Source organism: Pieris rapae, chromosome 20 (genome assembly GCF_905147795.1).
Source record: "Pieris rapae chromosome 20, ilPieRapa1.1, whole genome shotgun sequence".
Classification (NCBI taxonomy): Eukaryota; Metazoa; Arthropoda; class Insecta; order Lepidoptera; family Pieridae; genus Pieris; species Pieris rapae.
In genome coordinates, this window is record NC_059528.1 from 510,486 (window position 1) to 524,199 (window position 13,714).

General features: G+C 31.6%; 1 protein-coding gene across 2 annotated transcripts; it reads left to right on the forward strand.

The window, feature by feature from the left end:
* Positions 1 to 150: 150 nt before the first annotated feature.
* On the forward strand, positions 151 to 11,290 carry LOC110994971 (G1/S-specific cyclin-E). Of its 2 annotated transcripts, none has more exons than XM_022261907.2 (10): positions 151 to 401; positions 1,171 to 1,216; positions 1,294 to 1,360; positions 1,434 to 1,705; positions 1,874 to 2,075; positions 6,993 to 7,104; positions 7,438 to 7,668; positions 8,098 to 8,298; positions 9,180 to 9,385; positions 9,814 to 11,290. In XM_022261907.2, the coding sequence occupies exons 2-10, from the start codon at positions 1,203 to 1,205 to the stop codon at positions 9,997 to 9,999; spliced, it is 1,491 nt and encodes a 496-aa protein (XP_022117599.2). In that variant the 5' UTR covers positions 151 to 401; positions 1,171 to 1,202; the 3' UTR covers positions 10,000 to 11,290. The 2 variants fall into 2 exon arrangements, with proteins under 2 accessions (XP_022117599.2, XP_022117600.2); XM_022261908.2 differs by lacking the exon at positions 151 to 401 and adding an exon at positions 716 to 1,016.
* The last annotated feature ends 2,424 nt before the right edge of the window (positions 11,291 to 13,714 follow it).

Genomic DNA, 13,714 nt, shown 5'->3' on the forward strand with positions numbered 1-13,714 from the left:
ATAATGTTTTATTATCGACATATTGTTATATAATTTTGTGTCAAATTAGTTGATTATATTGTCGAGGCTTGTATAACGGAACATATTTGTTGTGACATATGTTTTCAGGGAGAAACAAATGTGAAGTTAGTAAACGGTTAGCTTCTAGGAGGCCAAAGTTTTACCGCGACATTTTCGCGCGGAATGCCGGGCGTTATCGATCCGTAAAAAACTGAATAAAGGTTTAAAGTAATTAAAATTATATTGAAAGTTATATTTTTGAAATCATTGTTACTTAGGGAAGTCTTAGTGGGAAAAATTTGGATAAAAACTTGTGAATTAGTGCCAAAAAGTGAAGATTAAAGTGTAGTGATTAAGGAAATTTTGCTTTGAGGATTTACTTTAAATTTGTGAATGACAAGGTACAGTTATAATCATCAATTAAGTTCCTTAATATTTCGTTAGTAATTATGTGGAGTTAATTCAAAACGATTTGTGGTCATTACTGCATAATTAGGTTAAAAACCTTTGGAGGTCGATAAGCCAAGCCAATTATACTTGCAATGATTGTGGTTTTCTTATAGTAAATAGGGGTTGTTAGTATTGATTAAATTACCAAGTAGTATTATAATGATCAGATAACGGCTTGGATGTTCTATTTTTATCAATTTCCTAATGTGGATGGGCACAGAAACCCAAGCTAGCGACGTGTCTAATGGCGCTGACGGGAGGATTTCGCGCGCGATTGTGACGGATTCGTGGCATTTTTTACGCCAGCTGATTAACAAGATTTCTCATTTTGTTCGTGATTAATGTTAAATCAAGTATCGAAGCGACTATAAATAACAAAATTTGTGAAATTACAGTAGTAATAACTTACTAAAATGTCTCTTGAAAATTTTTCTCCCGCCAACCTCCAGGGGGCACGCTGCCTGTAGACCCGCATACAGCCCTTATTTTTTTAATGTTGTGAACCGTTATTTAAATAAATTAGGAGGTTCTCATGTGTGTTACTTAAGGACGTTTAATAATTTGAGGTAAAGTACACATTAAACTGGTTGTCAAATGACATAACCCTATTTTAAATTTGGATGGTGACATGCGGTATATTTTGACCTATAATTTCTAAATCTTCTTCACACTACTCTATCTAAGTTTGCAGTTGGGTAATGAACCATTTGCTTCTTTCAGTAAGGGCTTCAGTTTGTAAATCAACAGCTACAATGGCCCAAGCAGGGTATGTATTAGTGAACAAGTACAGTGCAGTCAAGTTCGTTTTTGGTGAATTTTGTTTACTTATTTCTTTTATTGCAGTTCTTCCTGTGATACAGAGGATAAGAGATTAAATTTAAAAAGAAAAAGAAATTCAACAGATGATGAGGTATGCAAATTGCTTGTCTCAAATAATCTAAGTTCACACTTGAACATTATGGTAAAAATATAATTTTTAACAGGTTGAGAACATGCCTCCCATGAAACTATCATACAAAGAAGCTGAAGATCTCTTCGATCAGCCTGGTCATAATGTAGTTGTTGAATCATCATCCTGCTCCAGTGATGAAGATGGAAGTGCAGATCAATCCAATCATGTTTATACGGACATAGATTATAATGCAGACAGTTTCCTTAGCCCTCCGAGTATATCTGACCTACCAAACTGTGTCCTTAGCCCTCTTGAAAATGTAGCTAGAGGCGATTCTACTCCACACTCTAATAAAAGATCCAGGTAAACATAAACGCATTTAATAAGTACCATTACAAGATTACAAGTCAAAAGAAATAAACTCTATTACCTTTACCATTTATTTTAATACACTGACTTTTCTGAATCTTCAGGAATAATCAAATTCATTGATGCACTGTAGAATAATATTATGATTCATAATTCTTACAGCAGTAATAAAATACTGTGTCCATCACCTCCAAAACGTAAGTGCCCATTGCCTGGGTTGTCCTGGGCAGACCCAGCTGATGTGTGGAAAAATATGTGTGAATGTGATGCCAGGTCTGCCTTGAAGAAGAATCCCAATATGTTTGATAATCACCCTAATCTCCAGCCAAGGATGAGAGCCATTTTATTGGACTGGCTGAATGAAGTAAGGATTTTTAAACTTATATCAATTTTATAACTGCTTCTCTCTAATATTACTGTGATTTAGATCATTTTGTGTGTTATGTGTTAACAGGTAAAATGGGTAATTTCAAAAGTCAAGTTAATGTACTCATTGGAGTGGTTTAAACACATTATTAATATTAGGTTTTATCATTTTAAAACAAGTGATAAATAATAATCACTTTTTATCTGTGTCATGTATTAGTAGTAGAAATTCCATAAATTCAGGAAGTAAACAAGAGGATTGGGGCTCTCCCAATATCATGAAATAAACTTTTTAGTTTGAAGTCTTAATATCTAAACTAGACTAAATGCGTGATCAGGAGGAAATTTCACAATTTCTATAGCTAAGGGTGTCGTGAAAATTTCGGTTTACGTTTGGAGTGAGGTCTAATTACTTAATTATTTTGTTTCAAGCTGCTTTTTAGGCAAGGTGAGTTATGTTTAAGGATTTAGTTTATTAAACATGAGTGACATTTTTTGTGGACCATTAACATATAAACGGTTTAGGGCTCTTCCTATAAATTATCGTTAACGTTTAACGTAGAGGATAATCATGTGTTTTTCTTAATGCAACTAACTCCTTTTTTAAAATGTTCCTTTAAGTGTTGAACTTCATATTAGTTTCATTGAATGACGAAGTAAGAGTAAGGCGTATGATTTTGTCTAACGTCATTTCTTGTAAAAAATGCACTTGATTTCAATGTCGTCATTAATTCAATAGATTTATACCATTTTATTTGGAGATTCATAATTCGAGAAAATTGTTAATATTTTTTTTATTTCGTCAATTTCTATGATTATTTTGGTGGATTTGTAAATACTTTTTTCCTGCAGTAGTTTTATTAAACATGCGGTCCGCATATTATGCGAAAGTAAACCAGTAAAGATAATCGGCTCTATTGCATAACCGTTTTTACTGTTAATACATTCGTAGACCTTGGCTTTGGTCTCTGAAAGGTTTAATAACGGAATTATATCTTCCGATACGTCACTACCAACATAATGTCCCAAAGAATATATTTATCTATTGTAACATAAATATGGGATGATTTGAAAAGTGTAGGGTACAGTAATATACGGAGCAATGACCCCTTTTTGCGCCGTTCAATGACCTGAAGCACCAGCAACACCTTTATATTTGCAAGTTCTATTGCTTTTGGCTTAAAAGTGTAATTTTCATTTCATGGATGTAATTAATTCTACCATTTATCGCAGTCTGTACCCATTATCACGATTCCTGTCTTGAACCGTTTTAAGTTTGTACTTTTAAAACCGCTTATTAATTGGGAAATAGGGAATAGTCATTTTCAAAAATTTCGAGTGCTAATTGTAACGCTCATAATTTTTAAATGCCGTATGTTACAGGTTTGTGAAGATTGTCAACGAAAAAATTATTATTATTATTAACAGTTTAGTAGTTGAAATGTATAAATGACAAACAAATGATGTGTTTGATTGATATAAAATCTAAAGTTATTAAATTTTACATTATTTTTCTATACAACACAATTTTTATTTTAATCATCAAAAATAATTTTCAAATCGTTGCAATGACCTCATTTATTTGTTGACGTAGCTAACCTCAATTAAGATTTTATTTTGCTGATGTTTGACATTTCATCACTTAATTCGTTAGTAAAATAATATTTTTTATAAAAATCATAATTTATTTATCCACATCTAGTTAACATACAATAGGAAAGATAAATATAGATGTATTATTCTAAGGTGCGGCCTCAAAGAAAAGCCTCTTTGCAGCTACCTTTTTATAGTTGGAATAATATCGCTCTTTTGGTATGCGTTTGTTTCTGTGTTTTTGTACCAGTCCATTTCGTAATACTTATATAAAAAATTTGCTTATGAAGACGGAGATATATCGAACAAAATGATGTTCACCAGAATCTAGCACAGTCACTTGGTCACCCCATCAAACATAATATCTTTGTATGTGGAAATACTAGAATCACCATTTTATCGTCCATTTCTTATTCCAACATTAATCTTAAACTTGAGTAAGGGTCTAACCTTCGCAGAAACGGTGTCTTTGTACCTTTTTTACAGCATTGTACCCAAAACCCGAGATCCCTATTGTTATTTACTGGAACAGCCATCTGTTTCTCAAGTCTCCCTTGTAAAAGCGATTACGCACTTCTTAGCTATATAATAATTTATGTAACGTATTGTCACGATACCCAGTGGGGCAGAAAGCTACACATATGTCGTTATAAGTTAGCGTACGTCATTAGTTTAAAAATTCAATAAATGGTTAGTCGTAAAATTCATACTTTCAGTTTAAATCTAAACTAAGATAAATTTGCGCGCCACTGTGTGTGGCAGAATATGCGAACGACTGACAATTGTACCACCTTGACTTTTTATACCATATTCGTGCAATGAATAAATTATTATTATTATTATTATTACGAAGTATGCTCGACATAGTTTAATGCAAGTAATGATTAATTCAAACATCTTTCCTCAACGTTAATTTCAGTTCTCTTTAAGTAGGAGTAAGTAATGCTACACAAGTTATAAAAACATACCACAGTCACCTTGCATATCAACTAAACCATCCGGTTTTAAACGATGGGGTTGCTGCGAAGAGGGTTGACTTAAACCTATGGGGCGAAACTAACGAAATGTTTGTGATACGATCTCGAGCCACAGTCATATAATTAAATGCTTAATTAATAACGTGGTATTATGAAAGTTCTGTGTGAATTGCATTTTTATGTTTTTAACATTATTTGTAAAACGGGATAAAACATTTTTTTTAATGTACTCGGATTCTAGAACATGCATTAGATTAAGATAATTTTTTCCGAAAAAGATTTATATTTATGGCTAAATCTATCAATGATCCTTAAGACTATAATACCTACTATTTATACTACTGCCAGTATTGTGTGTAGTGTGTAGTTATTCGGAATGTATTTAAAGACCGTTATGGGGTCATACGGTATCAAAATGAAGAAAAAATTAGCAACTGGCGAAACAACAAGCCTTCTCCTGTAGGGTAGGGGCTGTTCACGTAGCATGTAAGCACTATAGGGGGAGGGTTTTTTTATATTTTATTATTTGATGATTACGACAGCAGTAATTATTTACTTTATTAGACACTACCCACATATTTTCTATGCTTGAAAACTAAATGCAAAATCAAATGCGCGTTTTCTGTGCAATTTATATGTCGTGTGTCATGCGTCTAGCCAGCTAACACTGCTCTTACTACGTAGAATATATTTTATAACCCCAAATATCGTGTATATTATATAGCATAGAAAAACGATCATATGGAGCCATTTTAATGCCTAATTTGTAATTCACCGCTGTTGGTGGTGGCACCGAATTATGAATAAATTCTTTTCATTTTCAAACTAGCATTTATAGTACTTTCTAACATCGAACAAGTTTTTACACGTAAATGGCTTTAGAGAAATGTTTTTTTTTAATTTCGTAAATATCAAAAAATGTAAAATGTTAGGGTATCAATGAATGCCATTTGATACCACTAATATTCACGAATAATCTCTGAACTAGCTTTACATATATAGATAGAATACAATTTCTTTAAACTCATAAAATATAAACTAAATAAAGTAAATAAAACCGTACAAATAATGTTAAAAATATACATGCCTATGTTAAAACATATCAAATAGATTTTTAAAACTTGTGTAAGTTAAAATCTTATGATAGGATATTGGCACAATTGATCTGTCATTTTAATACAAAGGTCTATCCACATTCACCGATCCGACCTACCATGGATAGCTAGTATCGACAGATGGCTATTACAAGCCGTCGATTGGGTATTGGTACAGTTTTTTCAAATATTGGATTAAGATGTCTATCTCAGATGGTCAAAAATGGATTGAGATAGGTTATTGGGTTTGGGCGTAAGTTGACTGAGATTTTTAAACAACAGTCGCGTTCAATTAAAATGTGTAATCAATTTTTTTATTGTTCGTAAAACTGTTATCACACATAAAACCTGCAAAAAAAATTTGACCTTGTGATTATTTCCGGATATAAACCAAGTACCCAAGTCTCCTCTCAAATAGTATTCGCACATTCTAAATATAATTTGCAATTAAATGTTCGAAGTCTTTGACGTAGCAACTTTTACGCGATGTTCCAAAATCTCAATATAATAAATATTCAATTCTGGTTCTTCAAGTCTTCAGTTAGATAGAATTGTTCATTGGAGAGGAATGTTTAATTTCTGACTTGTTTTAGATTCTAATTTAGTATTAAATAGCAAATTACTACAAATATGTTTTATGAATACATTTTATCTTAAGTTGTGGCTAACACGATATTGCCTCGTACATAACTTATCTCTTTAGTTTTGTCAAAAAATAAATAATTTATAATTGTGTGAGAGTGTGGTTTTCGTTATCACATAATAATGTTCATTCGTAGTTCTGTTATTTAGATAATGTAGGGCACGGATGTAAAAATATAGTTATTGAAATTCGAATTTTAGGCGTTCGTAAATAAAACATTTTAACCGCCTCATCAACTTAATATTACGTACTAGTTTATATAAATGTATGAATATATATAGTTATTTAAAGGGAATTTCAATTGTTGACACTTTATCTCTATTTTTATATTTCAAGCTACGATCCGTAGCCTCGTAGCAGTTCGTAGACCATGTGTTTGAGACTTGCAAAGCTACAAACACAGAGATGGAGAAATAATATTTACGGATGCAACGAAATATTTTATAAATGTTAAAAGCCAATGAAAGTTCCTTCGTCTATTTAGACACAAACATGAATCGATAACTATTTATTATATTTAATTGATGTATTTATGACTTCGATGTTTAACACTCCACTAGCTATATCTGCTACTTTAAGCTGATATATAATTGGCTACTTATTTCCAGGTATGTGCAGTTTATAAACTTCACCGAGAAACATTTCACCTGACAGTGGATTATATAGATAGGTATCTCTCAAATACTGCAGACGTGCAAAAAGGATGTTTGCAGTTAATAGGTAAGTGGTGTGAATTTGAACACAACAAAATATATAATTTCAGCATACAAGTCGGCCAGACAGTTCGATAAACATTATTCTAAAAACTGTACTACTCAATGTATGAAGCTTATATATAAACATTACATGTACCTGTTTTTGAAAATCCCCACACACACACCTGGACAAGTAAATTATTAGTGCCTTGTCTTTTTAGTACATTATGTTCGTCTCTATATAGTGTAATCAGTTTTGGAGAGATTTTTAAATTAAAAAATATATAATATTTTATCTGTGGATTATCAATAAAGTAATAAATTAAAACATTTTTACTAACATACAGTCTTTTTTCAGGTATAACCTGTTTATTTATAGCAGCCAAAATAGAAGAAGTTTACCCACCAAAGATTACAGAGTTCGCATACGTCACAGATGGCTCGTGTACCACAGATGAAATACTTTTAGAGGAACAACTTGTTCTCAAAATTTTATCGTGGAGTCTCACACCAATAACTATTAATAGTTGGCTTAATATTTACTTACAACTCGCCAGTGAAGGACGCAGCGCGAAAAGAAGACTGATAGGTATACTACTATATAACAGAATTGCGTTTCGTGTTTTTGTAAATATTTTTTTTACAGCTAAGTACCTTTATTATATGATTTGTGAAATTTCTATTGTTGTTTAAGCTGAAATATACACTTCACATCCAAAATTTAAAAGGGACTAAATTTCCGAGAAATTAGTCTATATACATTTACGAAATTCAACACACCTGCTTGAAATATTATATGATACACGACAACGCTGAACCCTTTGTTAATTCTATGTCCGCAATAAACAGTCAGTAAAACTTGAGAAAACCGCTTAGAAAGGCTAATAAACTTGGCTTTAGGTTATTCAGTATATGCAGTATAACTATTTAACTAAAATAAAAAAGTTATCTTAGAAATTATTTTGAAATGTATTTTATTGGCTTAGTTAAAATACTAAGATTGTCGTCCAATTTACAGGTGAAAAAGAAGTAGGCATGAACGCGTTACGGGGCTACACGTTCGTGTTCCCGCAGTATTCGTCTCTGGAATTCGTAATCTGCGGTCAGCTGGTCGACCTCGCCGTGTTGCACGTGGACGTAAATAAGTTCGCGAATAGTGCGATCGCGGCCGCGGCCATTGCGCACGCGTTTTCACGGGACTTGGCTTTGAGGGTGTCAGGTATTTACGATTTTTGGTATCTTATGTACCGAGTTAGGTTATTTTTTAAATATAAGTCAAAATTTTTAATATTTGTCAAATTGTAATTTGAAATTAGTTTTGTTTATTGTATTCTAATTAGTATGTTTGTTTATTGAATTTTTTATAAATAGCTTTAAACGAATTTCAGTCTAAACCTAGTTAGTCAGATCCAATCAAAATAAATTGTTGTTTACTATGTCGTCATAATTCTGTAATAAATAACTAGTTAGTTAATAATTAAATTAACTAATAGGTTATTATTATAATTAAAAAATTAGTAATATTTGAATTGAACCTGTGTTAAAAAAAAACATATGTGCAATTCACACATGGTAGAAGTGAAACCTTCAAAAACATTTTTTTTATTATTAATCATATATAAATTAATCATTTTCCATTATCTAAATGTGTGTGTTCTTTTAAAACAGTATATTTTAATGATAAATTTTAATTTATAAGTTTAATATAAATTTTTAATTTGGGAAAAACTAAAACATCGAAAGTTTGAAATTCGATCAAATGAAAAAGCGGCAGTAAAGAGAGGCTGTATAATGCCTGCTATCTCATTTTCTCCCACGTTAAATCATATGATGAATTGATGTTTCTGTCTCTCTTTACCGCTGCATCCGGTTTGAAATCACGACGATTCGAAAGAAGTTTATCTATCTCATTTTCTCCCTCGTTAAATCATATGAATTAATGTTTCTGTCTCTTTTTACTGTCGCTTTTTCGTTGCATCCGGTTTGAAATCACAACGATTCTAAAGAAGTTTCACTTCAATATTTAATTAGTTTATTTGTAATGCTCTGTTATCAATAGAATTGATTCACTTTACAAGAATGTTCTGGATGTGTATGCAGGCTACAGCTGGGAAGCGCTGGAGAGCTGCCACCGCTGGATGTCGGCGTTCGCGGCGGGGGTGAGGGCGGAGGGAGCGGAGTGTGTGGTGCGGGGAGGGGACGGAGAGCACGTGCAGAGGGCGGCAGAGCTCTCGCTCATCTGCCCCGACCTCAACATGGACGAGAGCCATCGCATCCAGGCGCACAACGTCACCTTGGACATGTTTGTGAGTATTGCCTTCAATATCGATGCTCATCAATTTAAAACAAATTAAGTTTAACCTGTTACTGTTTTATACGTACGTTATTTTGTTAAGGACTTAATTATTTTAATAGCAGAATATTTGAAATATTGTAAATTATACTCCAAACTAGGTCCTGCTTAACCTTGTTTAATCCTGTGATATTAATTAACACCTATTAATCTTTATGCCCCAATTATTATTTAAATGTTTTTATACATTTATATCTATCGTAAAGAACCCTTTGTCTAAACGTACTTAATGATTATGCATTTCTATATTCTTTTTTATTCTTAATTAAATTTTTTAATTATTATAACTGTCCCCGAATTTGTGAGCTATTATTTGAGCAAATGTTGCATAAATACGCTTTTAAAAACTTCTCAATATTAAACAATCACAAAATGTTCCAGGACAAAGTGTTTCAACAGCTGCAAGAACACACGAGCACACAGGACACGGGTTCATCATCACAAGAGCACTTGTACCCTCCGACCCCGCCCCAGTCTGATCACAAAAGCCCCAAAACCCCGGCGTCCAAGACCCCCTCGACGCGGCATATTTCCCCCATACCGGAGATGAGACTGACTCAAGTGTGACCTAGTGAAGTGTTCAAAGTGACTAAGTGAAAAGTATAGAGGTATTTTTCACTATTTATTGTTCCTACGTTCCAAAGGGGAAGGACATTATTGAAATGTTTTTTTATACTAAACTGTATGTCTTTTCTCATTCATAATAATGGAAACCATTTGCTATTTTAATTAGAACCAAATTTAAAAGCTATTAGTTAAATCTCAATTCGCCATTAACCTTAACAATGTGCGTAAGTTTCCGCGTGGCAGGGGAAAGCTCGCGTCTTCAGTTAAAATGAACTTTTGCATTGCAACAGAAATATGAAATATTTTGGACACGTTGATTTATTTCTAAAATTATTAGTAATGCCTGTTATGTACTTGTAGACGCGATTATATCCATATACCTATTATAGTGGATGCAAAGTTTTCGTTTAGTATTCACGAGCTGTCCCAACTACCGCGTATATTTCTAATAAAACTGAATTATTCAAAGAAAAAAACCAGTCAAGATAAATCTAAATTAGTAAAAACTAACCATTGACAATATTTTGCTTTTTTACAAAATCTCATTTCATCATTCATACCATCTTTTTGGAACTGCATATCTTATAATTATCTGTTTGTGCCGAGTATTTTCGTAAACATTTGGTAAAGCAATGGATATTACTTAAATCAGAAGTAAAACTTCTAATTGAAAACCTGATATAGACATATTTGCCAAAACAGTTATTTCTGAAACTGAATTTTGACGTAGAATCTTTATGCCTCGTAATTATAAATCATTTCTGTACAGATATACCTATGTCATAACATTTTTGTTCCACATATTTACTCAGATACATAGGCTAAGGTACCCTTTGGTAACTAATGTACATTTGATATCGGCATAATATTGATTAACAACATTTTAACTGTACATTTACTAGTATTGTTTGTAAATAACTAGATAGTAAGAATTAACTAATTTGTAAATTATATAAGGTAATTTAATAGGTCCATTATCTAATTAATCATTAATATGGGCTATGAAGGATAATTTCACAAATTTAAAAGTATCACAAAAATTAAAAATTACAGGTAAAATTAATATTGAATGGTCTTTTTAAAAATTAAAGATATACCGAATATACAGGTAACACGAAGTGAATACATTTTCCCGTCTTAAAATAGCTTAATGGAAATTTAAAAAAAAACGTAAAATGTATAGTGCAAAAACAGTGTTCTGTTAAGCTAATTTAGGTCTGAAAAGGTTTGTAAATATTTAAAAAACACGAAGCATATGTACCTTCAGTGCCCATAACTTTTGTAGATATTTTTTAAAATTCAATTCATTAAAGTGAATCGAATCAAAATATTACTTATGTAAGTAATAAAACAGATATAAAAAACGTAACTGACAAACTTCCTTTCGCGAAATATAAACACACTAAACTATTCTTTAATACATTCCAAATATAAATCGATAGTCTAAAATCTTATCAATGGACTGATGTAACTGAAAATATTTGAAAAAAATATGTAAGAAACTTGTTCCTACAAATATTTATTTATTGTTCTCAATACATGTAATATAAGATCTTCTAGAAGGATGTGAAATCTAAATTAGCCGTTTAACAAGGCAACTGTTTTTAATGCATCTCTTTTCATCACAGCGTAAAGACAACCTGACAGAGAGAGAGAACTTAATTCTACTCGATGAAATCGTATAATTTTAAATTATGCCTTTGATTTGTTGCGCAATGTATTTCATTCTACTGTTAAATAGGAGATTGTACAGGAGTCAAACACCGAAAACGTGTAATCAAAAAAAAATTCATTGCATATAATATTTAATACATATAAGTAAATTTAAATGAGTCCAAAAATAAAAAATAATATATTTTTTAAACTATAAATTTAGAATTTAGTGTTTTTAATTTAAATCACTACATCATTTTTTCATTATTATATAAGTGAGATAATTAAAAATGTACTGTATATTATTTTAATTCGGAATAGATCTTCTAGAAATTTTTTCTATTTTAGTTGTAGTTTAAAAGAAATTCATATGAGATTCTATCGGCGCGCTGAAGTACTTATCGGCTTAATCATGAATGTACTAAAGTCTCCAAAATTTGTTTATTTGTAAAAGACCTAACAAAATTATTGGCTTTGTATAATTATTAATAAGACGGTTACTGTTTCATGTATTATACAAGTAAATTCTTTCGTTAAGTAGCACTACCTATAGGGAATTCGTGACCTTAGCTTCCTTGTGAAGGAAATACCTAACTACTTCGTCTGATGTCTTAGTTATATGCTAGCAGGACGCTATTTTGAAAAATCTAAACCCACTTAAACCATTCTCTTTTTCGCGTAAACGTAATTGGACGAATTGAGTTAGGTCAATTATTTAATTGTTAATAATAATTAAATTCAATAGATAAAAATAAACGTTTAAAGTAAGATTGAAGTCGAGATTGAGCACAGACTATCTATGACTTCTGTATGTCAAAAACGTGAATTTTGACACAAGTCATACTTAGCGCTTAGTTATGATCTGATGCACTAAGATTTGTAGTGTTACTGCTAAACCCCGTTAAATACGCTCAGTTTGGGGGCAGTGATGCAATTTTGATAATTAGAATCGATAAAAAATACGTTACATTGATACAAGGATTTTATTATTATTTTTGTATGTTTCATAATAAATTAACAATATTTTTTCCCAATTATATAAAGTCAAAATTCGTCGCCTGCTTGTAAAAATCCATTTAAAAAATGAAAGTGATTTTTCGACCTCTACATATGTAACAAAACTAGATTTTTTGTTAAGCTCTACGCAGCTTTTTTATCGACTTGTAAAGCAACATCACTATTTTAACTAACCTCCAAACTGAGCGTTAGATAACGGGGTCCAGTTACTACATTTAAAGTAATAGTAGCATTAATTTTTCTGTACAAACATTTTTTATCTCCATAGGCGTATTTGAAACTAGACAGAACATCGTTCGAATATTATATAACTGCCAAATGTAATAAATACTTGGGTTCAGTTTCACATTTTTTACTTTTAAAACACTGGCCTTCAAGCTGGAGTTACTTTAAATTGATAATCTGGATGAAGGAATCTCGGAACTGCAAACCAATGAATGCTATTATTTTTATTGTCAGTGCTTTCTTCATTTAGATTATGAAGTAACAAATTCTTTTTAAAACCAGGCCTCATTTCAGTTAAATCACTGCACTTTAGCCCTAAGTGAGAGTACCTTAGAAGAGAAGAAATGTGCCACCGATAGAACTCGCATATTAGTTTAAGTCCAATAATTACGCTTATCACAGGCGAGTTCGCCTCGTAAGACTAGAATGTTAATATATAACAGACATAGGTTAAGTTATTTTATATTTTATTATTAATGACCCGGCCACTCTTTTTCCGTGTATTAGATGAAATGTAACTTGTGTTAATTTGGTGTTATTTTTATAGAAACATGGCTCGATTGTAGAATTTCCTAGTGTTTAATAGTATGTCATTGTTAACATTCAAATAATTATTGAGGCGCTTGTAAAGTTGTCATTTCAGGAATAATTCTCTTCTCTTTTTCTACAGTCGGGTTACATGAAGCGGGACTTAAATTAATCTCAGACATTTGAATTGTATTCGATCTGCTTGTAAATTATCATTTTGATAATTCAAAATGAATACCGTTATACAAATATAAATTTTGATTGTTATGACCGCTTCGTTTAACGCTTTGAG